Genomic DNA, 22,851 nt, shown 5'->3' on the forward strand with positions numbered 1-22,851 from the left:
TTCATCTGGCAGGAAAGCTACTGCTTTTATGAGTGTCCTAGTCGTTGACAGATAAGGGCAGGGAAAGCATGGGGACGAGGAATTGAGCAATAAGCCTTTCTGCCAAGGAATAAACACTGTCAGGCGTGGGAAGTGCTGCCCTCTGTCTCCACAGGATGTTTCTTGCTCTCATTTCTCTTGGCAGAAAATTCATTTCCTCATCACCCCTCTCCTCCCCTTGTCTACTTTCAGCTGCGACTTCTCCTCCCCATCACTTCTCCACTTCTCTCACTGCATCCTCCCAGCAAGCAGGAGACTCCCTCACTCTCTGCATGGGCTGCATGTGGACATGGTGGAAACACTGCTTTAAGATTCATCATCCTGAAGGAAAAGAAGTGAACTTAGGCTGTCACTGGTGATGCTGTGAGAAGGAAAGGAGGAAGGTAAATGCATGTTCTTCATTCCAGCTGAAATAGAGTGACTTTACTGCTGAAAAAGGGGGAGTTAATGCAGCCGTATGGGATTAGAAGGGGCAGATGTGCTGAGCTTTTCCCATGAAATTATTTAAATAGGGCCTAGTCCTAAAAATATGCAAAGAAAGTAATTGCAAAGGGGAAGTGCCATGTTAATATTACCAATGAAAGATTTAATTTCTGCTTTAGTGTTAATACAGCAGTTTTTATGATAACCACCTTTGAAGGGTTTTTTTCTTTATTACTGTTTTTACCCTGACTGTGTATCAGCATTTTCCTCCTTTCAGGCTATACTTCTAATCTCATACAAGGCTCTGCAGGGCTTCACATATCTTGGGACACCCATGGGATCCACGAGTTTGTATGCTGTGATCAGCGAGAGTTGGAAGTTGCTGGTGTAGTTCTCAATCTAGCTTGCACCCATGAGCATAAATATACAGTTATTGCAAGAAGGCCAGGATTTTGAGGGTTAACCACTGAACAAAAAGTTTATTATAAAACTAGTGACGGCGGTATTTTATAAGGCTGCTCTTATAGATTGTGGAATAGGACCAGATAAGACCCGACTTCTCCTTCCTGCTTACTCTCTTTTCTGCTCTCTATCCTAATCAGGCTTCCTCCTCATTTCCCCAAGGCAGCTGCATCCTCAGTGATGCTCTGACCATCTTTTTAGCTCAGGCAGGGTCTCTGCCTGGAGCAGTGAGCATCATCTACACAAAGATAATTTCCTTCAGTTTGATTCTCAGCACTTGTCTCTCCATCTGCAGCATTTGATGCTAGCAGACCTGTGCACGTGCTGCCAGGCAGCTCCTAGCTAGACACCACTTCTGCCCATCCCAGACTCCTGGCATGGCAGAAACACACAAGCTATTGCTGGCAGACGGAGTTGTACTTGCCTGTCAAAGTCAGCATTTTAATCTTGTAGAATCATAGAGTCACAGAATAGCTGGAGTTGGAAGGGTCCTTAAAGCCCATTCAGTCCCAACCCCTGCCATGGGCTGGCTGCCCCCACCAGCTCAGGCTGCCCAGGTCCCATCCCACCTGGCCTTGGGGACCCCCAGGAATGGGGCACCCACAGCTCTCTGGGCAGCAGTGCCAGGGCCTCACTGCCCTCTGATTAAAAAACTTCCTTCTAACATCTAACCTAAATCTCCCCTTTTAGTTTAAAACCATTCCCCCTTCTCCTATCACTATCAGACTGCGTAAAAATTCATTCCCCCTCCTGCCTCTAAGTTCTGGAAGGCTGCAATGAGGTTTCCCCACAGCCTTCTCCAGACTGAACACATCCAGCTCCCATAGCCTGTCTTCATAGGAGTGGTCCTCCAGCCCTCGGATCACCTTCAAGACCTTCCTCTGGGCCCCAGCTCTGCATGGGGCCTCACGAGGGCAGAGCAGAAAGGCACAAAACCCCCTTTTGATGCAGCCTAGGATACGGTTGCAGGGCTGCAAGCACACACTGCTGGCTTGTGATGAGCTCTTTACTCACCAGAACAGCCCTTCTCCTCAGGGCTGCTCTCAAGGAGTTCAGCACTCTTTCTGTAAAATTTGGTAGGACCAGTTAAAGTGTAGTTTAAGTGACTATTAAGATGCAATCCCTTTGAGACCATGAATAAAATATATTTTCCTTCCACTTTTTTTTCTTTTTTTTTTTTCCCCACAGCGTGAAAGTTATAAAAAGCAATGTACTGAGTTATAAATGGTGGGTCTCCCATGAGTCTGGCGTGAAGGGTTCGCATGGAGGGATAGATCAGATCAGCTAAGGAGAAGCCAAACAAAGCAGCAGAACCTGATGTTTTTTAATAGTGGAGTAATCCAAATCTTTGCTTTCAAGGAGGACACGAATGCCTCCATCAGATATTGTGTCTCTCTGGCTTCCTTGTTAATGCCTCCCTGAGCTTCAAACGTTGGATGGCTTAGTGCTAAGTCTAGCTATCTGCAGGGTTACTTGCAATGTAGACAGCATTGCACCAGGTCTTACTGGAGCTTTAGCCTGATCCAGTGTACTGGACAGCCATGGGCACCTGAGTACCCCAGTGGCAGGTTTTTAATTGTACAGAGGTGCTGAGCACTACCAGACAATTTGGCTGTGTTGCATCTCATTTTTGTCATCCCTGCAGAGGCACGTAGTTTTTGTTCTAAACTTCAAATCTTGCAAGAATATCTTTGCCTTTAGCTAAATTTCCATTTACGGTTTGCCCTTCAGGGGAGCTCATAACAACTTTTTTTTTTTTTTTTCTTTTTTAAAATTTATGTAACTTTCTAAATCTGTTTAGGAGCTGAAAACCTGGCCAAAGCAAACACTGCCCCAGACAACATTCGTCCCCAGGCACAGGCAATGGAGGTGTGCAGTCAATAATGTGCTGAGGCTACCACAAGAACCTGTACAGACTGTCTGCTTACACCACATGGGCCGGAACTCCTGGGTGTTTTCTCCCTTGTCTCTGCCTCTGGGAGTTATCCAGCCATTTATTTTTGGTTATTGCTTTAAAGCCCTCCTCGGGAAAGCTCCTTCATAGCTGTACTTTTACTATGTCATTTCTATGTATGTGCTGCTAATGCTGTTCCTTTCTCTCAATTACTGCTGAAGAGGAGAACAACTTTGAATAAAATGGGGCTGTAAGTCTTATTTAGTGGGGTGTGTGCTGATTTTAAGATTGCAGAATTCTGAAGATGGTACTAAACTGGGAGGAACTGTTGACTCCCTCAAGGGTAGAGAATCCTTGATGAGTGATCTTAACTAATGTGGGTTGGCAGTCACCAACCACATGCAGTTTGAGAAAAGCAAGTGCCAGATTTTACAGCTGGGACAGGGTGACCCTGGCTACATACAAATTGGGGTACAAGAGGATGGAGAGCAGTCCCACAGAAAGGGGGCTGGGGTTTCTGGTGATAATAAGTTGAATCTGAGTCAGCAGTGTACCCTGGTAGCCCAAAGGCCCACCATACCCTATGGTCCAGCACAGCCACTGGGTGAGGGAAGGGATTGCCCTGGTGGTGCACACCATAGGAGGTGCAGTGCAATTACCACCTCACAGCCTGAACCAATAGTTGAACACTAGGTGAGAAGGCATGGCTAACCAAGGGAGCTCAGGTGCAGGCAATGCACCTGAGTAATGAAAAAGAGCCTGGATCCCCCCCCTCCTCACTTTCATTTAAGGGTTAGCAGCCAAGGTAGCGGTATTTCTTTGGATAGAGGTTGCTCTCCTCTTGAACTGCTGCCAGTCATTGGAAAATTGGAAGGGGTGAGTAAATTTTTTTTTTTCTGCTATTGCTCCATCAGGTTAGTATCCTGCTACAAGGCACTGTTGTCATGTTCTTTTGTCATACATGAGGAGAGAGGATGTACTGGTCTGCCTGTAACTCCAGTGTTCCCACAGCCACCATAAACCATACTGAGATACTCAAGGCTGTTCTCAGGAAATTGCCAGTTCTCTGTTATTCATCCCATGTATCCAGCACAGAGATCTGGGTAAATGGGAAGAATTGTGTGCACGTGCACAGGATCCTGTAAAGACTGGTGCAAGGTTTTTGTCAGATGTTACTTTTGAGAGAGAGGGAGGATGAAGTAAGTCTGAGTCTGAACAAACCCAGAGTTGATCTCCAATAGTAGTAGCAAGTATTTGCAGCTGAGGGTTAAGGTCAGTGGGTACAGCTGGGGGACGTAATGATGTGAAAGAAGAGCACCTGGCCAGAAAGGTCTCTGCCAAGCAACGAGAGGCCTCTGGGATCCTATGAGACTTCAAGAGTGAGGGCTGAGAGCCCTGGTGCCTGTAAAGGCCTTTGTTTGGAAGGGTGCAGTGGGGCAGCGTGGTCACAAACCAGCACGCTCTCTGGAGAGGAGGAAGCAGGATGTCTGCGCTTGGGAAGACACTGTGTGGCATTTTCAGTTGCTTCTTATCCTAAGCAGGTGTGTGGGCAAAGTAATCCTGACTCTTGTTTTTATGCATGTGTTTTTCAGAGGACCTTTATCTCAGCTCTTCTGCCAAAACAAAGTACCAAAATGCAACCTGTGTCCCTGCACAGCCTTTCAGAGCTGGAAAGAGCCAGTTTGCAGGAGCTAGCCCTCTACCAGCTGCAAGAAAAGCTGCTTGTTGGAGATCTCAGCCTGGCTAAAGGTGGGAGAGGATGGCATCTGCCAGGGGAGGACTGAGGTCTGAGCCTTTAGTTCTATTTATCCACACTCCTGCATTTCATAATGTGGGATGATATTTACAGATTGGTATTTGTGACACTTTCACTTAAAAGTTTTTGTCCATTTTTTTGTTTTGTTTGTTTTCTGCTTTGGTCTGAGCACTGGAGGCTGAAGCAACCTTTTGGGGAGGGTTTGTGTGCTGATGAGAGTGTGAGAATATTACCCTGCCTTTGGTCCTCCTAATCCAAAACAGATACAACATGATTTAGCAAGGGCTTCCAGCGGGGCAATTCCACTGGGATGGGGTAAGCTTTGTTTTGTGGATTAATGTTCTGCACAAAGCTCTGATGCTGAGATGGGGCTTATGCAAGGCTAGATGATATGCTTCTGAAATTAATGGGCAGATAAATATAGAAATTCCACAGAGGATTATGGTCCTCTGTCCCGGCCTACAAAGAAATAAAGGCATTTTCTGGGTTCCCATAACTGCCTATGTTCCCTAACAACTATACATCTAACCAAGTAAGCACTATGAGCTGAGAATCATTTGACTGCTTCTCAAATTATACTTGTAATTTCACAGTGGAAGACCAGATGCAAATGCCTTCTCTATGCTCTGGGCCATATTTTGGCATCTCAGTATGGCAAAAGATGCTTATTAATCGTGAGCTGTACACTAGCAGAGCAGTTGCAAAGGGTTCTCCAGCCTCACTGCCCACTCACAGCTGTTGCCGCCACTGATACAGGAGGTTGGGGCTGGAGCCCCCCAGCTCTGGGGTGCTGCTACAGAGAAGGAGTTTGTTCTATCGCTCATCCTCAGACTCATATTGTGTAGAAAACAGGTGCCAGAATGTAACTGCATCTATTTATTCTGGGTGACATTCAAGTTTTGTTTCTTGTTTTATTAATATTTGGAATATTTTGGAACATTTCCATTGCACGAAATATTTTCAAGAAGAGTGAAAGAGAAGAAAGTTCCCTTCTCATTCCCAGGATATCCAACCACCCCAGGGCTGCAGCAGCAGCCACTGCAGTTTCTTTCAGTCCCTGGGGAACTCTGTTCATAAACATTCTGCTCTCCCCAATTTGTTTGTTTGTTTTGAGCTGTTGTGAACCGTTCTCAGTGATATCATGCAGCAGGAGCTTCTCTACAGAACAACAGCAGGGCGAGAAGCAAATCGACAATTTCCTTCCGTGTCCTGCATTCTGTCAGTCAGGTTCCTCTTTTCCTGCAGAATGAGCTCAGGGAGTGTAAACTCCTGATCTCATCTTTGTGTGCGTTATGTATCTTATGTTCACTTGGTTTTTGAAGAAAGTGCTTTTCAGTGAATTCCTTTCTCCTTAGCTCTGTCTCTGTATCCCTCAGCTTTCTACCTTTTTTTTTTTTTTCTTCCTCTTCAGTTCGTTGGCTGGGAGTCAATGTAAAAGAATAGATGAGAATTAGCTATGAAAATATTGCACCTGCAACACTGTTCTCCTGAGTTGATGTATTAAAGGGAGGTTCATAATGTTTGGAAGTGCCTGAACTTGGTCTTCATTGTCTCCATTTGAGTACGTTGACCTGTCTGTGCTTGTTCCCCAAAAACTGCCTACGTGAAATTTCTTTGATAAATAGCTCTCTTTAATAAACAGCCATCATATGATTGTTATTACTTCCCTCAGTGAAAACATGTTCAGCATCTTCTTTAATCCTCACCATACACTGTGGGGAACACAGGATGTGTGAGCCACCCTTTTGGATACTTTTAATATCCCTGGGCTACTCTCCTCATTCAGTCCTTGCCTCGTTCAGTCCCAACAAACTTCTGCAGCATTGCAGACTTTTGAGTAAATAGCCACTTCTGGGATGGCCCTCCTGAACTGCAGAAGATCCTTTTGACGGACACTATAATCTCATGTTGGTCAATTCTGCAAGAACAAGTCTGTTGTTCAAGTAGGAGAAGATCAAAACAAGATGAAATCTCTGAAGGAGGTACAACTAGCATTGAAAAGAAGTTGCCCTTGTCTCCCAAGTTTGAAGTAGGTCATAGGCATTACTCTGCCACGGAGATAGCAGCTCATGCCTTCTGTAGAGGGGGATCCATGTGGTTTCTTTACTATCTGCTGCCTCCTGGTTTGTTTCTGTTAGGAACATTTGGATGGCTCCAGGAGTAGAGAGTTATTGTGACTGTGTGTTTAAACAGTGGGGTTTTGCTGGCATTTTTTCTTCTATATCTGGGTAGTGTTTTTTGTTCCAGATGGATCTTCAACTTCTTGCTATTCATTTAATGAAGCAAAACATACAGTGCTGTATAATGATTAATGTACACTGTGTTTTCATGTGCATACTGTTCATATCAAAGTAGCTTCCTTCTAAATCTTGCAAAATAACCCAAACATTTATACAAGCTGTGTCTAAGAATAGAATTCTTAATAAATGGCAAAGGCCAGGGTAGGATGATGTGTTCTGGGAAGATTTAGAGTGATTAATGGATGAGTTTTCAGTTAATTGATGCGATGAAAAAATGGTGACTGCTGTTCCTGGATGTGAATGTCTGAGGTTACTTAAGTGTGGGGCTTGGCTGTCTAGGACCAAAATGGGATTTCTGGGTGATGTTTTGTCTAATTTTTTTGTTTATATTATGTGGGGAAAAAAAAAAAGTTCAGAAACAGAGGGCTGTATTCCTTTTTCCAGTATCAAGACCAGACCTGTGAGTCTGAATTAAAGCAGCTTTCCCAGTGTTTAGGTGATCATTAGAACATCACTATCAATTCAGGGTCACATATAACATGACAGGATTTAAAGTGGCCAGAACACTTTTATTCTACAGCCTTTGGGCAGCAAAGGTTTTTACCACTGGTCTTTCATGTGCAAGAACTATATGCTGGCTGCAGCATATCCCACACACTCTATAGCTATCGCATATCAGGAGTGGGATGTGGGAAGCTGGGATGCCACCAGAAAGATCAGCTGTGGTTCATTCTTTTTTGTAATCCTTATTACTTTGCTGCCTGCGTTGTATTTCATAAGCACTAGCTTGCAGTTACATGTCTACCATGCCTGGTAGCTGGGAAGGTGCAGTAAGGTATGGTGTTGCCTTAAGCCAAGTAGAAGTCTGGAGCAATTGCTGTGGGCACAGCAGAAATACATGGAGAACTAAGTGCAAGCAGTGGGTTGGAACATGTTACCCTGGTCTGTGATATCACAAATGGGGCTCAAGAGTCTGGCCTTAATGCAAAAGGATGTGGGAAAGAGGCCCCACTATCATGTACGGGCAGTAATCTTCCATGACATGCTCTACAGCAATGAAGGCTTTCCTATGTACAGCCTCATACGCAGGCAGGAGGCACTTCACTTATGCAGCAAAATACTGGAACAAGTCATACTTCTCAGATGCCTCTTGCTGTTAGCCAGATAGGGGTGAGTCCCACACTTGAGTTGCTTTTAATCCACAGTTTAGTGCTATGGGATCCTGCTGTCCAGGTGTCAGGCTTCAGAGGGGCTGGGGCCCCTTCCTCCACTTCAGGAGAACAGTTGTCAGTTGAGGGACGTGGTTTAGAGAAAACTATTGGTGATAGGTGGACTGGATGATCTTGTAGGGTCTTTTTCAACCTCGGTGATTCTATAATTCTATGACAGTAGTCCCCCACACAGCTGATGCCAGTGTGCTGTCCTGCATGGTCTGTAACAGCACTGTGTCAAGTCCCCAGTATCCCCCTACCTGAAGGAGGTGCCTGTGGACATGTTCTACCTGTGAGGGTGCAGAAAGGTAAACAGCTTCAAGATGGGACTGTGCCAAAGCAGCCTAATGATGCAAAGCCTTTGCTTTTCTCCCCACAGTTGGACCTAAGGGCGGTAAATCTATCCGTCAGAAACTGGAGAGCTTTTCAAAGGAGAAGAAAGGTGAGTAGCCTCCTCCTTAGCAGGGTTTTGGTCACTACTCTCAAACAGAATGGGTGATTTTTAACGGGGCTGAGCCAGGTATCTGAAATTAGCAAGGTGATTTGTCATGTTGCTTTGGTTTTCTGCAGTGTAATGATGCATACATAGCCATGAGAGACTGTAGAAGGGTGAGTGTGTGTTTGCACAAATGTGTATGTGTAAAGGTGTGGTCTTGTCTACTTGCTCATTCAACCCCCAATCTTTCTGTTTGAGTTCTGACTTTATTGTCCCTTGAAGGATGTAAGCCAAAAAGCTAGGAACAACAGAAGTCTAGTGCACAGCCAGCTGGGAATGAGCACTTAATAATTTTCTTCACCAAAGCACAAAAAGTCCACCCAAAGAAAATTTTGACCAGCAGTCTGATAATTTATAAAATGAATTTGTGGCTCATGCTCTGCTGCAAAACCCTTCGGCCCAGGGTGACGTGTATGCTGCAAATAAGGAAGAGTCTTCTAGTATCCACAAGGAGTTTGGGGGGGAGGATGGGAGAATTATTTGTGGAAAAAGTCACATAATCACTTAGGTTGGCAAAGACCTCTGAGATCATCAAGTCCAACCATTAACCTAGCACTGCCAAGTTTACCACTGAACCATGTCCCTAAGCACCACATATATATATATGACTTTTAAATATCACCAGGGATGGGGACATAACTGGGCAGTGTGTTCCAATACTTCACAACCCATTCCATGAAGAATTTTTTCCAGATATCCAACATTAACCTCCCCAGTGCAACTCAAAGGCATTTCCTTTTGTCCTATCTTCTTTTGCCTGGGAGACTGGCCCCCCACCCCCAGCTTGATACAACCTTCTTTCAAGTAGTTGTAGGGAGTGTTAATATCTCACCCAAGTCTCCTTTCATCTAGCCTAAATAACCCCAGCTTCTTCAGCCACTCCTCGTAAGGCTTGTACTTCATAACCTTCACAGCTCTGTTACCCTTTTCTGGGGTCTTGATGTCTTTGTTGTGGTGAGGGGCCCAAAACTGAACATGGTGCTCAAGGTGCAGCCTCATCAGTGCTGAGCACAGAAGGATGTTCACCTCCCTGGTCCTGCTGGCTCACTATTGTTGATACAAGCCAGGATGCCATTGGCCTTGGCCACCTGGGCACACTGCTGGCTCATGTTCCCCTGGCTGTTGACCAATACCCCTGGATCCTTTTCTGCCCAGCATTTCATTAGTACCAAGACTGTTAGCTCTGAACAGACATAGCTGATGGAAGCCCTGTAGGAGACTGGAGGTTATAATTTGCTAATAATGTTTGGTATAAAATATTTCTGGTGACTTAAAATCTATGCTTAATAGATAGTAGGGTGTCTTCATAGGGTTGTGACCTATGAAAGAAAAGAAATTTCAGAAAAACTGAGGCAAGTTGCAACAAGCATGTTGAAGGAGGCTGCTTTTGTTGGCATGCTCCCTGCATTTCCTTCCTCTTCCTTCAGCCTGCTGTCTTTCTCATGGAGCTCTCCCCACTTGCCTGCCATGCTGCCCAGCACTCTGAGTGCCATCACAGCAATGTCCCAGTCCTTTTCAAGGACAGCAGCTCCCCTTGGTTTTGCTCTGGCTCGCTTGGGATATTTCTGCTGCACACTTCAGGTTCCTAGGGAAATGGAAGAGAAACTGAGAGCAGAGACTGATAGTTGCAGGTCTGCCATCTTGGACTCTAGCTACATGTCTCCTTTTCATGTATTCAGTCTGTTTTACATGCAGTCCTGCTTGCACTCTTGCTGGTCGTTACCTTTACAGTATCATGGTATTCTCTTCTGTGAGTTAATTATTTTACCTGGCCATGCACGTGTGTCATTGGCAGCTGGCCTGTGCTGCCCTAGTTGATTTTCACTGCTAACAATACTTTTCCATCTCTCCCATGTTTTTTTCTTAGACTGCTCTCCTCAGACTTTTGGGATCCCACTGTGCCAAGTCATTGCCAATGACCGTGCAAACAGACAACTGCAAGAAACAGTGAAGAGCAGCCGCCGGTTCTGCGTGGAGGTGGAAGAAACAGTGACAAACTTTCGGGCTCAGATGCAGAAGAGATCCCCGCTGGGCAGGGGCTGTTTGCTGGTACCTTATGAAGTGTTCCCTGAGGAGCCTCTTTCCCCAGATTTTCCTGACCATAACTCTTCCTGGAGTCAACGAAGGGTACGATTGCAGAAATGAGCTAACTTCTGTGGCAGAATCGTTGTGATAGTATTGCAGGCTGGGGAGGCTCAGGCAAATGTGATGGCTACTGTTCATGCGCTTAGGGGCTAATGCTACAGAAGAGATGGACTGTGAGGAGTGGGCCAGCCTATACCAGCTGTTATGGAGCCTTGGAGCTCAGGAAAGCCAAGGTCCCCAGAACCAACAAGGCCAGATTCCTATTACAGCAGATAGGAATGGGAGTAGATTCATCATCAGTAGTGTAGATTTTTCAGACCCTCCATTGAATAACATTGTGTTGAGCAGTACCAGCATCTGTCATCTCAGATTTTTGGCAATGTAGCAGTTAGAGACAGGACCTCAGATTTTCTGAACTCCCATCAGAAATTGATTGTTGATAGTGGGTCCTGCTGGCTCCACAAAGCAGGGTGAGACCCTTTTCACTGGTGGAGGGGCAACGATGCTGAGATGATCTGCTTGCAGTGTTTGACTCTTTTTGCATCAAAGAACAAGGAAGGTGGTGCAACTGGTCAGCCTTGGCCACCTTGGTTTTAGTTCTATTTTTTTGTGAGAGGATGTATGTAGTAACTTGGATTAAGTTTGCTTCATTTCTTTGGAGTAGAGACCCATGCCTGATCTCTGTCACATCCTTGTAAATCCTGGCGTAGAGAAACTCCAATGTAGGTGACTAAATCCAGTGCACTGCATAAAGATGGCAGGTTTGGGGATGTTTATTCTTTCCCCATGTCTGCAAGCAGTATAGGCTCTGTCCCAGTAGGAAGGCTGTTTTTAGAAACACGCTAGGAACAGTGCACATAAATGAAGGCACAACAGTTGAAATGTTCCTCTGTGATTCTATAACAACCCAAGTTAGGCTCATTGTAGACCTCTATATTCATTCGGAGGCCATGTTTCTCTTTGTCACTAACTTCTATGGTAACAATCATGGTGGTGTCCTGTGGGACAGTTCCTGCCACCTTGTAAATCACCTCTGCTTCATCTCAGGGAGCCATGTCTGTGGACTGCATCACTGAACTGAGTGGCAACAGTTCCAAGCTGCTGGAGGCACTGCAGTTGTCACATCCCCATGAGCTGGATCCCCGGAGGAACCTGGGCAAGAAAAAGATGTTAAGCCTCAACCCCATCATCTGGCAGGTCCCACGGATTGTGGACAGATGTTGCAAACACATTGAAACATATGGTAAATAAGGATTTCCCTCCAGCCAGATGACCAGTCCCAAAGTAGGATGGTAAAACCCATTGTAGGTGTTGGGCCAGGGCTGTTTGGCCTGGCAGTTTTCAGAGAGAAAAGGCAGCAGCAGATTTCTGGGGCAGGATGCACTGCTGAGCAGTCACATGGCAAGAGTTCTCCAAGCTGGGGGTAACCACTGGACTGAGAGGTGAATGTCACTTGTGTATCAATCAATCCATTCCTATTGTACTGGCCTTAACCTCCCCTGTAAATTCAATTTATAGTTTGGAGTGACTTTAAGGTTAGATCTCCTTCCTGAGCCACAGATAACCCCAGCAAATCTTATAGCTCCCAAACCTTTCTTCTTATTGTCTCTGCCAAGAACAGAGAAAAACACACTGCCTCATAAGCAGGGCAAGATAACTGTTTCCATGATGTTAACATGCCCTGGTGCTACAAGGTGCTGTGGGAATGCAGAGCACTAACCTGTCTGTCTTCCAGGTCTCCAAACAGTGGGCATCTTCCGGGTTGGGAGCTCCAAGAAAAGAGTTCAGCAGGTAAAGTGAGGCACTCACTGCATCCTTTCTGCATTTTCATATCCACAGGATAAATGTTTGTGTGGAAGGTGAATGAATGAAGCAGACACTGGCATGTGGTCTAAAATATTGCAGGAATATACTGGAGAACAAGCAATCTGTAACCTGTTGAGTCCTTTGCCCAGCTCTGGATAGCAAGCTTCATCTCTCCAAGCTGCCTTTAGCAGTTAGGCCTCATTCACCTAATGGCAATTCAGAGTTCCCTCTTGTCAGTAGCAAGCCGCTCTTGGGTTCTGGCATGCCTCCTTTCAGCAGTTCTGTACAAGGAACATTTTTTGACAGTGTGACTGTTGGTTTTATTCTTCTCATTTCCACCTTTAAGCTGAGAGAAGAGTTTGACCATGGGCTGGATGTCTTCTTGGATGAGCATCAAAGTGTTCATGATGTCGCTGCTCTGCTCAAAGAGTTTCTTCGTGACATGCCAGATTCACTGATTCCCAGGGAGCTCTACACAGCCTTCCTCAGCACAGCCTGTAAGCACTCAGAGTGCATTGCTCTCTTTCTTCACAGTCCACCCATTACTTCTGGTTTTGTATGGAAAAAAGGGAATTTTCTCCTTGTGCGTTCACCAGGCTCCAGCACAGTTCAGCTTGCTATGCAGTATCTCAGCCCAGTGGTTTCCACTCCTAAAGGTGTCTTTGCACATGTTCTGTCCAGGTCCATCTACCCTCCACAGTTAGGGTGACTGCATTTTTAGGCTGTCTCCGCTGCTATTCTCACACTTTCTTGGTCTGGTTCACCATCTCTTTGTCTCTCTTTCCCCTCCTTTCCATCCTTCTCATATTTGATGATTCAAATCCTGGATTCTCGGCTTCCACATCAATAACCAGATTATAGGCTCACTGGCCTAGGACAGTCTTTGGTCACGGTCTGCACAGTATTAAATGCATTACATACCTGCATAGGCAGGATGAAATACTGGCTTTACTGATTTACTGTAAAGGGTAGAACCTGTCTGGCTCCCTCCAGAACTTGTTACTGCAAATTTAAAGTAGAACTATCCAGCTGGAGATATGTGTCTAGCAGACCAGGAACTGCACTAAACAATGATCTTCTCTCTGTCCAGCTATGGAGGGCCCACAACAGCTGGCTGTGCTGCAGCTGCTGCTCTTCCTGCTGCCCCCCTGCCACAGTGACACGCTGCACCGTCTCCTGCAGTTCCTTAGCAAGGTGGCACGGCATGCTGAGAACTCCTGGGGCCCCAATGGCCAGGAGGTAAGGCTCATCCACAGGGGTCAGCTCTATGGCAAAGGACTGTTTAAACTTCGTTGATGAAGACCTTCCAAAGGTAATTGCAAGCTTGGCTTAATCCTTTGACACCTTGGGCTTGCAATGACTCTCTCCTGTGGATACTCTTGAGCCAGCCAAAGGCTGAGGAGTTTTGTGCATTTTTAATTCATCTGATTAGAACAGTGGCTAAAGGTGATAATCCAGGCTGCTCTACACTGCACACCTGATGCTACTCTGTCTTACAGGTAAGGTTCTGGAATGGGTTTTGTTTTCACAGAAGCTAGGGCAGGCGACATTTTAAAGCAAAGGAAGAAAAAACAGGAAAAGATAAACAAACGTATTTTCAATTAATTTCCTTCTCTGTGGTGAGTCTAATTTGCTCTCAGTTCCATTTTTCTGGTTTGCAGTAACCCCAGGTTTTTCCAACTCCAATTGTCATGAGGAACTTACCATGATTCACTGAGGTTGATTTTGATTTCTTTGGACAGTTTGAGCTCTAGGTCTCCTCATGATGCAAAGAGATTGGTTTTGTCCCAAACTGTAACATGATGTCATCTTCTTGTACAGCTTGTCAAAGTGAGTTAAGTGGGAATGATGCAAAGAAAGGCTGCACACAGCCTTGAGGTTAGCCCTGTGCTCAGAGAAGACCGAGCTGGACCCAGATCAACTTTCTATTTGTCACTCAATAGCTCGTGTTCCTGTGAGGTTATCCTGGATATTGCATGTTGCTGCATCTGCAGTTTTTCTTTGTTCTTGCTTACTAGATCCCTGGGAATAAAATGACAGTTTCAAACTTGGCCACTATCTTTGGTCCCAATATCCTTCAGAAAGAGAGGCCTGGAGAAAAAGATGCTGGAGCCATGAACTTTGAAGACAGTACAGCTATCATACTGGTGGTTCAAAGGCTGATTGAGCATTATCAGACCTTGTTCAAGGTACGTGAAGCTTTCTCAGGTAATCTTCTCTAGACCTTTTCTTCTCTGAACTCTTTCCTAATGGTTGTACAAAGATATACTCACAGCCCCACTTAACAGCAGGTGACTTGCAGAAATGTGATTAATTCCTCATGGTACATGTAAATATTAATTTGGGATGGGTTGTTCCTGGTCTCATTAAGACTGAGCTGAGGGGCACACTACGAACAGGTCATAGAATCATAGAATCCTATTGATTCATAAGTCCCATCTTTTCTGTCACTTTCTACCCACACAAATAACTCCTTCAGGACAGGAAACAACCAGCCAAAAGCTGCAGCAGTGGCACTTCAGTACTGTTTATCTCTCAGAAGTCCCAGTGAATGAGGAAAAAAGATTGGAGCTCCTTGAAGGAAGGAGCTAGAAGGTGATGGTGGGAGGTTCAGATATTATAAGCTCAGGCAGATGATGGGAAAGAAATAACAGTAGGGCACCATGAGCAGTGTCTGTCTGTCTCTCCTAGGTCTCTCCAGAAACACAGCATGAGATCCTCAGGAGACTGTTTCAGACAGACCCTGATGTCATTGACTACCTCTTACGCAGGAAATTCAATGCTGTGCTGTAAGTCTCATTCAGAGTACAGCTGGAGGGCACCCACCTGCACAGTATAGTCACAGCCATTGCACTGCTGGCAAATCAACACAAATCCTGCTGATTCTTCTTACACTTCATCACCCTTTTTCACGTTCCATTTGCTACTAACACCTTCTATGAGCTGAAACATCATGGTTTCTCTCTGTCCCTAGGAGCTTCTGTTTCTATTTCTCCTTGATCTGTGTTCTGCTCTCTCCTTTAATGAAGTCTTTCCTGCCTCAGAATTTCTCCACTGCACACTTTTGTTGTGTGTATCTATGCATCTCTCGTCCTGACACACTCCCAGTCCCCACACTGCTCCACGCTCAACACTGGCGTGTGCTGCATTTTCACTACCTGCTTTCACTATCCACCTCCAAACCTCCTTCATCCTTGGTATTGTCTGCACTTCTGCTTATTTTTGGCCCCTCCTGCGCACATGTAAGTAGGCATGTGCCTGTATCTGTTTATGTGACTGCCAGCTATGTTTATGCACGTGCTCCTTTACTGCAAGATTGGGTAGTCCCATGGAAGACCAGAACTTGAGTTTGTGCTCTTCCCTGTGATTAAGAAAGATGGTTTAAAAGGACCTTGTGCCTCGTGGGCTGGGCCTTTATCATGTCGTAAAACAGGAGGTACTTTGCTCCCTTGTGATCTGAAGGAGGACTTGCTCAGCAGCCTTCAGTCTTCTTATAGATCCAGGCACTCCTTCAGCGTACACAGAATGTCCTGTATGAAATGTTTTCCTGTAGCATAGATCTTACAAGTAGTCTCTGCTACTGCTCCTTGTCTTACTTCACATTCCTATTGGTGCTGGTGAAAGATGACAAACGTTTGGGGTCAAACAACATCTCTCTTTTTCTATTTCTTCCTTTTTTAGGCGCACAGAAAGTGAGAATTCGACAGAGGAGCATACTCCAATCCTGATGTCTCATCAGACCCCGGAAAGTAACTCACTCTCAGAGTTGTACAGCAACATCTCATTCCTGAACTTGAACGTTGACATCTAGCCAGAAATCAGCTCTGCCTTCCATGGACAAAACTGGGCAACGTTTCCACTACAAAAATACAAAAATATGTTCTCTATCCTGCTTTGGAGGAGTGGAAAATGGAAGGGTGCATGAATGTATGCGAAAGTATCTTTGCTAAATGTAGGCGTGCAAAATGGTTCCAGTGTAGTCAGTTCTGCAGCAGAATGGATTTTCAGTTACAGTTTCATTGTCTGGTAGCTCACAGGGACAGGGCTGGGAGAGAAGCAGCTTGGGCTGAGACCCACTGGGTGTGACTGGCCTGAAACACAAGTGAGTGGAGACTGCTAGCAGGGCAGTAAGGATGGGAAAATGCAGTTCAACTTCATGCAGTCCATACTTTGGTATGCCACTCGCCGTGTGTTGTCCTGTCACTGCTTTGTGCAGAAAGACATCTCAGAGCTGAAGAAATGACCATAACCCACCATTACTGCAAAGATCTGCGTGCCATGTTCAGAAAGAATCATGGATATATGTATATATTTAAATTTTGATTTCAGGTTTCCAACTGCTAATTTTATAGATAGAAAACACAGTATTGACCACAGAATATATAGGTAGTGTAGTACAAAAGAAAAGTATACTCTGAACGTCTTTATTCCTTGAATAATATTCAGTAAGTAAACTATCTAATGTATTACAATGTATTATGGATATTGAGTGTCTTATGATCTTTGGCTGATAAATGTCTGGTTTGGTTTTTTCCTGCATCTGATGCATTGGAAGGCACTGCAAGTTACATGCAAATGTATGTTTTTAGCTGATGGGATAGAATGAAAGTTATCAGCAAATATTTTCTGCAGTATTCTTTCCATTTGCACTGCTAGACATGTTTGGTGGCCCCTTCCCCAATCAACCCCTAGGTTGGGCTGTCCTTAGACGAAACAGCAGTGAAAGGAGGGGTGCTATGGAAAGCCTTCCCCAGGCCTTCAGGTAGGCCCAAAGCACACTGATCCACAGCCAGCATAACATAGGATAAAGCTGCCCATGGTGTTCCCAGGCTTGTTCTTGCTTTGTTCACACACCAGATATCTGGAGGAGGGGAAGCTGCTCTTCTGGGATCAGTTAATCACGTGCGGAAGGCCAAACTTTCAGCAAGCACAGGACAGAATGTCCCAGTGAACAGGGAGTAGGGGCTGAGGCAGAGTTTGAGTCTGCAGGGAAGAGTGCTTGTTTTCTAGTTGGTAGATCAGGAGAGGCTGAAATAAAGGAGCATAGGATGGGGGGGGGTGACTGTAGATTTGCAAGTTCTTTGAATGAATCTGCCTTTTCTAACAGTTCTGTCTTGTCTTCAGGTGAAGACTTATGCTCTGGAAGTGTTACAGCTTTGGGTATTGGAAGCATTTCAGAGGTTTAGTTGTGTCATGCCATGATATGATGAAAACGTTTGCCTTTGTGCTCCTGATAGATTCTGACCTCTTCTAAAGGCTGTTTTCCTGATGTGGTACAAAGATGGTGTATGTGGAAAAGGAGGTCACAGACAAGGAGACAACAATGCTGTAAACCGTGCACAGAACACTTTTTGTCTTTCAGTTGTTTTTTGAGATCGTGAATTTTATATTTGCTTGGTCTGAGATGTCAATGATCATATTCATATTCAAAGTCGAGACTTTCCTTCCAAGAAAATGCAGAGTGCCAAGAAGAGGGCGAGCACATAGGAAGTTAAGAGATCACATGAGGAGGGAGAATAGGTGCCCAAAGGAGTGTTGATGTAGAGAACTAGGACAGACAGGTAGGGAAGGAAGATGGGTAAAGCTGGAGTGCTGCAGAACAGGAAGGAGGCAGGATATGAGATATGCTGGCATTTTTTTGGTGCTGGGGAAAGAGGGATCTGGTGTCACAGCTCCTCCCTTTTGGACACCCTGAAATCAACTGCAAATCTATTACTTATTCTGGAGATAGAGATCATGAGATACACAATGACACTTATTTTCTTTGAACTGTGGAGAAATTGAGTGGATTTATAACTCAGGGCACAGGTTGCCTGGCTCCTTTTGCTACTTGCCCTATAGGTCTCTACCAACCTGACATTTATGTTACATTTAGGCAGCACTGAGTTTTTCCTGTGTGATGGAAACTTCTGATTACTAATTAATTTTATCTTACCTGAGTTCATATATTATTTGATACTCTTCCAAATGCAGTCTTTGCAGGAAACTGATTAAAATTTATCTGTACAGAAGCTCCCATCCCATCAGAAGCACTTCCTTTCACTGTGAGCTCCTCATCAGCACTGCCATCCACTGACGTATGGAAATAGTATTTGTTTGTTTGTTGCTGTAGTTTGAATGTCTTACACTGCCATGTTGTGTTGATGCTGATGTACTTCGCACCCCTTCCTCTCAACAAAATGACTGGAAAATAGAAGAATACTTTTGAAAAGGAACCGTGTCTGAGGGCTTGACAGAACTGTGCCATAGGGATAGCAAGGAGAGGTAGCATGATGGGACTGGAGATGAATTGCCAAAGAAAGACTAGAGTCATCTGGGGTTTTCAAAGCCCAGATCTTCTTGGGCACTCCACACAGAGGTTGCACCACCTGGCAGCTGTTTGAGAAATGCTCTGCATAGGTCCCTGCATGAGATGTGCAGTTAAGGTTGGGATTAATGCTGAATTTCCATGTAAGGTTATGATTATGTCCTCCTACTTCCAAGTTTTTTAGTGGGTTGAAGCTTTCTCAGGACAATTGAATTAGTTTAGGGAAGTTTTGATGTGGGGGGAGATGAATAAATGCACCGTATTAGTTTCACTGATAAAATCTTTTTTCCTAGGACTAATGGCAGGCATAGGCTTAGTGTGTGTTCAGTGGTAGAAATAGAGCTAGGGTTAATTTTAGTTTAGGACTGATAGGGATTAGTAGTGGGATTAGGGTGACTATGGGATTGAGATAGACTAAATATTTGGGCCTTTTCTGATGGAAACAGTTTGTATGTCCTCTGCATGCTCAGGTGAAATTTGTGACCATGGGAAAACATTTGGGGTCATGCAAACAACTGAGGCAGGTTTTCATTAGGGATTAAGTTTTGTTTTGGGGGCATAACTCAAGTGCAGACCTATGTACTCCAGCACTTCCCTCTTTGTGAGGAGGGAGCTCACAGCTCAGCTCATGTGTCCCACACTTGTCATTACAGTGCTTGGCTTTGGCCATTCTTTTTAGCTTCAAAAGGATTGTTAGTGAATACATGATCTTTCTAGCACCAGACAGGGAGAGGAGATATTCCACCATAGCCTCATCTGACCAGTGCTTGATACCTGCACAGGGTACTGCATCTTTGCAGCTGCGCTGCTTGAGATTGAACTCTTGCTTTGAAAAGGTCTTCTTTTCCTGTGGATGGGTACACTCAGAATGGATGGAGAAGCAGTACCCAGAAAATAGCAGGCTAAAGAAGGATGAGTGTGCTGAGAGATAGCTGGTGAAAGCCTCCCACGAATCCAGAGATTAGCGGTGCTGTTGACTCTGCAGGAACAGATAAACACAGGATGCCATGAGTTGCTGAATGCTCCCGGGGCCATCAACACTCTCAGGCAGCCAATGGCCAGCTGTGCAACCAGGATCATATCCAAGAAGGCAGAGAGCAGCTGGTCTGTGCTGACAGATGCAGGATTATACCTGGTGCAAAAGCAGACCTTCTGGGGGACCTTTCAGTTTCTTCCTAAAAGCCTCTGGCCCATCAGTGAGACTCTGCTCCTCAGTCAACAGTCAGCATTGGTCTTGCTGTCCCCATGGGGTGTGAGTGACACCTTATCTTGTGTCAGCCACAACAGCTTGAGTTCGTTAGCAGCACTAATGAGGATAAGGTCTTCTAGTAGCCAGTGCCGTTGGTGGCTCAGGGCAGGGGTTTTACAGCAGTTGGATGCCATTTCTGTGAAACCCTCAAGAGACAGCACTGGGAAGGAAACAGATCCTCAGTTTAGGAGGAGTGGTTACAAATACTCATAATTTTGAATTCAAGAAAAAGCAGATGATCTCTCTGTCTTTAAATGGACATAAGGACGCTCAAATCATTATGCCCATGCAACACCTGGACTGCAAATCATATTTTTGTCATGTTGAAATATGGAATGTTGGACATGTGGGGAATAGAGGGGTAAGTCTTGCTTAGTGCAGCAGATTGATGGGATATCCTGAGAAGGGCTGTCCTAAAGGAGTGTCCTGTATGGGATTCCCTGGTGCCTGCGTAACACATTTGATGGAGGAGGTTACAAAAGAGGCAAAGGAAAGGTGCAAATGTGCAGTGGCAACAGTGGCAAGCTGAAGTCTGAAGATGCCAGCAAAACACCAAATGAGAAGCGCCTTGGGGAAATATATTGCAGAGCCAGACCGGGTTTGAAGATGTGAGTGACATTCAGGCTGTGTGTTTGGCTGACACCAGAGTAGCATCAAGCAATCGATGTGCCTCGCCCCTTTGGAAGCCACGCTTAAGGCAACGAAAAGTTCTGCAGTCACCTCTGTGCCCTGTAGAGGCACCCCGGCAGACAAGCTGGCTGCACTCAGATTCATTTCAAACGTGTGCACAACGCACACTCTGCGTTTCATGTGCTGCTCCCCACGGGCCATGGGAAGAAATGCATTTTCAAAAGCACCACTATGTAGGGCATTTAATTCTTGTTCTTGATTATGTTAACCTGAAAGTGATGGCTATGATGAAACGCTATTTGCTCTGCTTTGCAAGAAAACTCCTTTTAAAGTTTGCTTGTGCAAAAGTGTGCCAAGCACTGTATTAAAGGACAACCGAGGGTTCACCGCGAAGCATGAAGTGGCTGTCCTTTGCAGCCACTGCAGAGAAATGCACTTTTCAAAGATTAATTATTTTTTACTGAAAAGAAAGAAAATTGCTTAGTGTAAGGTTCTTCCATTGCATGCAAGGCTTGAAACTTCACTGGCAGGGGATAAACCGGGATGTTGCTGAAAGCTCCACATGAGGGCAGCTGTCACCACTTGTCTCTGTAAGTGTGCTGCTTCCTCTCAGCAGCATGAAGTGCTCTTTCAGCAGCGCAGCAGCAGACACTGCCTGGCACGTGTGCTTACATATGACTTGTTCTATTTCAGCTTCCTCAAACAAACAAGACTTCATGAATCGGTCGCAGAGCACTGTTGTTCCTGAAGCACTTTACCCGACCCTTGCTCAGCTGCTACCCCAATAGGCCTGCTCCTCAGAAGAGATGCAGGCACAAAGCTGAAGGATAGAAGTAAAGCTAGATCCTGGCAAATCTGCTTGGCTTTTGCCATGCTTCAGTTTCAGCCTCTTTTACCCTGCTACCCACCTGAATTTGCAAACTGCTATAAAAATATGTTTTAAAACAGTCAGAAATTTTGTCTGGCAGTTTGCAGCCCCCAGGTGCCAGGACAGAGTGATGCTGCTGAGGGCAGCTGTGGGCTGCCTGCTCACACACTGCTGGAAGCAGTTTGGGCTACACAACACCAGAGGGGTTTTACAGCTAGAGTCAGCTTTAGAGGTCTTAAGAAGGTTAGAACTGGTAGAGTTCTGCAGCAGAACCAGCCCAAAGCTGGCTGTGGGCCAGCACTCTTGTGGCTTAGTAGGAGGGGAATTGCCTGGGGTTTCCAGCTTTCCCAGTACTGTGTTATTTACAGTGAAAACCCCGGAGCACAGTATGGCAAATCAGAGCATGGCCAGTCCCACTGCAGCGTCAAACACTGCTGTAATAACTGCTTGCTTCTCGATGACCAACGTGCAATTTCTTCTAAATACAGGTTCTGCACCACGAGGGCTGAGATCATATTCTGTGCCACTCTGCGTTGAAACGAATATAGGGATGCTAGCTTACACCCAGAAAGTGTCAGCTTTAGCTGATAGTTCAGGAGTAAAGCTAAAGAAAACTCCAAATGAGCACAGTTAGAAAACACAGACATGCTTTTTTTTTTTTCTTCTGAAGACTGTAGTGTCCCTCTGTGACCAGTTCATTCACCCAAAGGATTCCCAACTTAGATTTAGGGATGGCAGAAAGCAATCAGAGCTCCCCATTGCCCCCTGAGACCACCAAAGTGATGGGGATTGAAACTACAGACAGAACCCACTGATCATCCTAGAAGCAGAGGATAGAGCAGCTTTGAGGTCCCTCTGGATGGTAGTGCAGCCTCCTGCTGTGTCTGCCACTCCTCCCAGGCTAGTGTCACCTGCAGCCCAGCTAGGGTGCACTCTGCCCCAACATCTTTTCAGAGAAGATGTAGAACAGGACAGTACACAGAATGGACTCCTGGGGTGCTCTGTCTCATACTGCCCCCCAATTAGCCTTTGTGCTACTGATCACCCTCTTGGCTTAGCTGCTCACCCTTGCTGTAGGTCAGTTTTTCAGGCAAAGGCAAACTCAAGCTCACAAGGCCACTCTGCGACTATCACAGACAGCAGCCTCCTGGAGGCTAAAAGCTCTTTTTTGGAAGAGCTGGGCTAATGACTAGTACGGGCAGCAGGCAGGAGATGCTGAGGTCCGCAAGCACATAGCCGACCTCCAGCCTAGGGCCAACCGCGCTTGGACAATCGCACCGGGAAACAGCGCGGAGGAGGAGGCTGGGCTGGGTTGGGCTGGGCTGGGCTGGGGGGAAACCCGGGGAGACCCAGACCGGCGCTGCGGTAACCGCATCCCGCTCCCG

The 22,851-nt window shown here is 45.6% G+C and overlaps 1 protein-coding gene across 2 annotated transcripts; it reads left to right on the plus strand.

Annotated features, from left to right (window-relative positions):
• The first annotated feature begins 241 nt into the window (after positions 1 to 241).
• LOC125699807 (rho GTPase-activating protein 6-like) lies at positions 242 to 21,779 on the plus strand. 2 transcript variants are annotated; one of them, XM_048959735.1, is made up of 11 exons: positions 242 to 422; positions 4,411 to 4,567; positions 8,405 to 8,467; positions 10,389 to 10,648; positions 11,654 to 11,849; positions 12,342 to 12,397; positions 12,759 to 12,909; positions 13,503 to 13,651; positions 14,431 to 14,601; positions 15,104 to 15,201; positions 16,094 to 21,779. In XM_048959735.1, exons 2-11 carry the CDS (start codon positions 4,453 to 4,455, stop codon positions 16,221 to 16,223), a joined length of 1,389 nt encoding a protein of 462 aa, XP_048815692.1. In that variant the 5' UTR covers positions 242 to 422; positions 4,411 to 4,452; the 3' UTR covers positions 16,224 to 21,779. The 2 variants fall into 2 exon arrangements, with proteins under 2 accessions (XP_048815692.1, XP_048815691.1); XM_048959734.1 differs by lacking the exon at positions 242 to 422 and adding an exon at positions 3,551 to 3,694.
• The last annotated feature ends 1,072 nt before the right edge of the window (positions 21,780 to 22,851 follow it).

This window comes from Lagopus muta, chromosome 13, assembly GCF_023343835.1.
Source record: "Lagopus muta isolate bLagMut1 chromosome 13, bLagMut1 primary, whole genome shotgun sequence".
Taxonomy (NCBI): Eukaryota; Metazoa; Chordata; class Aves; order Galliformes; family Phasianidae; genus Lagopus; species Lagopus muta.

Bases quoted from the DNA above. Each gene is read 5' to 3' on its own strand.
- LOC125699807 (XM_048959734.1), top strand. From the start codon at position 3,566: ATGAAAAAGAGCCTGGATCCCCCCCCTCCTCACTTTCATTTAAGGGTT. The intron at 10,649-11,653 runs GTACGATTGCAG...GCTTCATCTCAG, and splicing joins CTTCCTGGAGTCAACGAAGG to GGAGCCATGTCTGTGGACTG. The intron at 15,202-16,093 runs GTAAGTCTCATT...TTCCTTTTTTAG, and splicing joins AGGAAATTCAATGCTGTGCT to GCGCACAGAAAGTGAGAATT.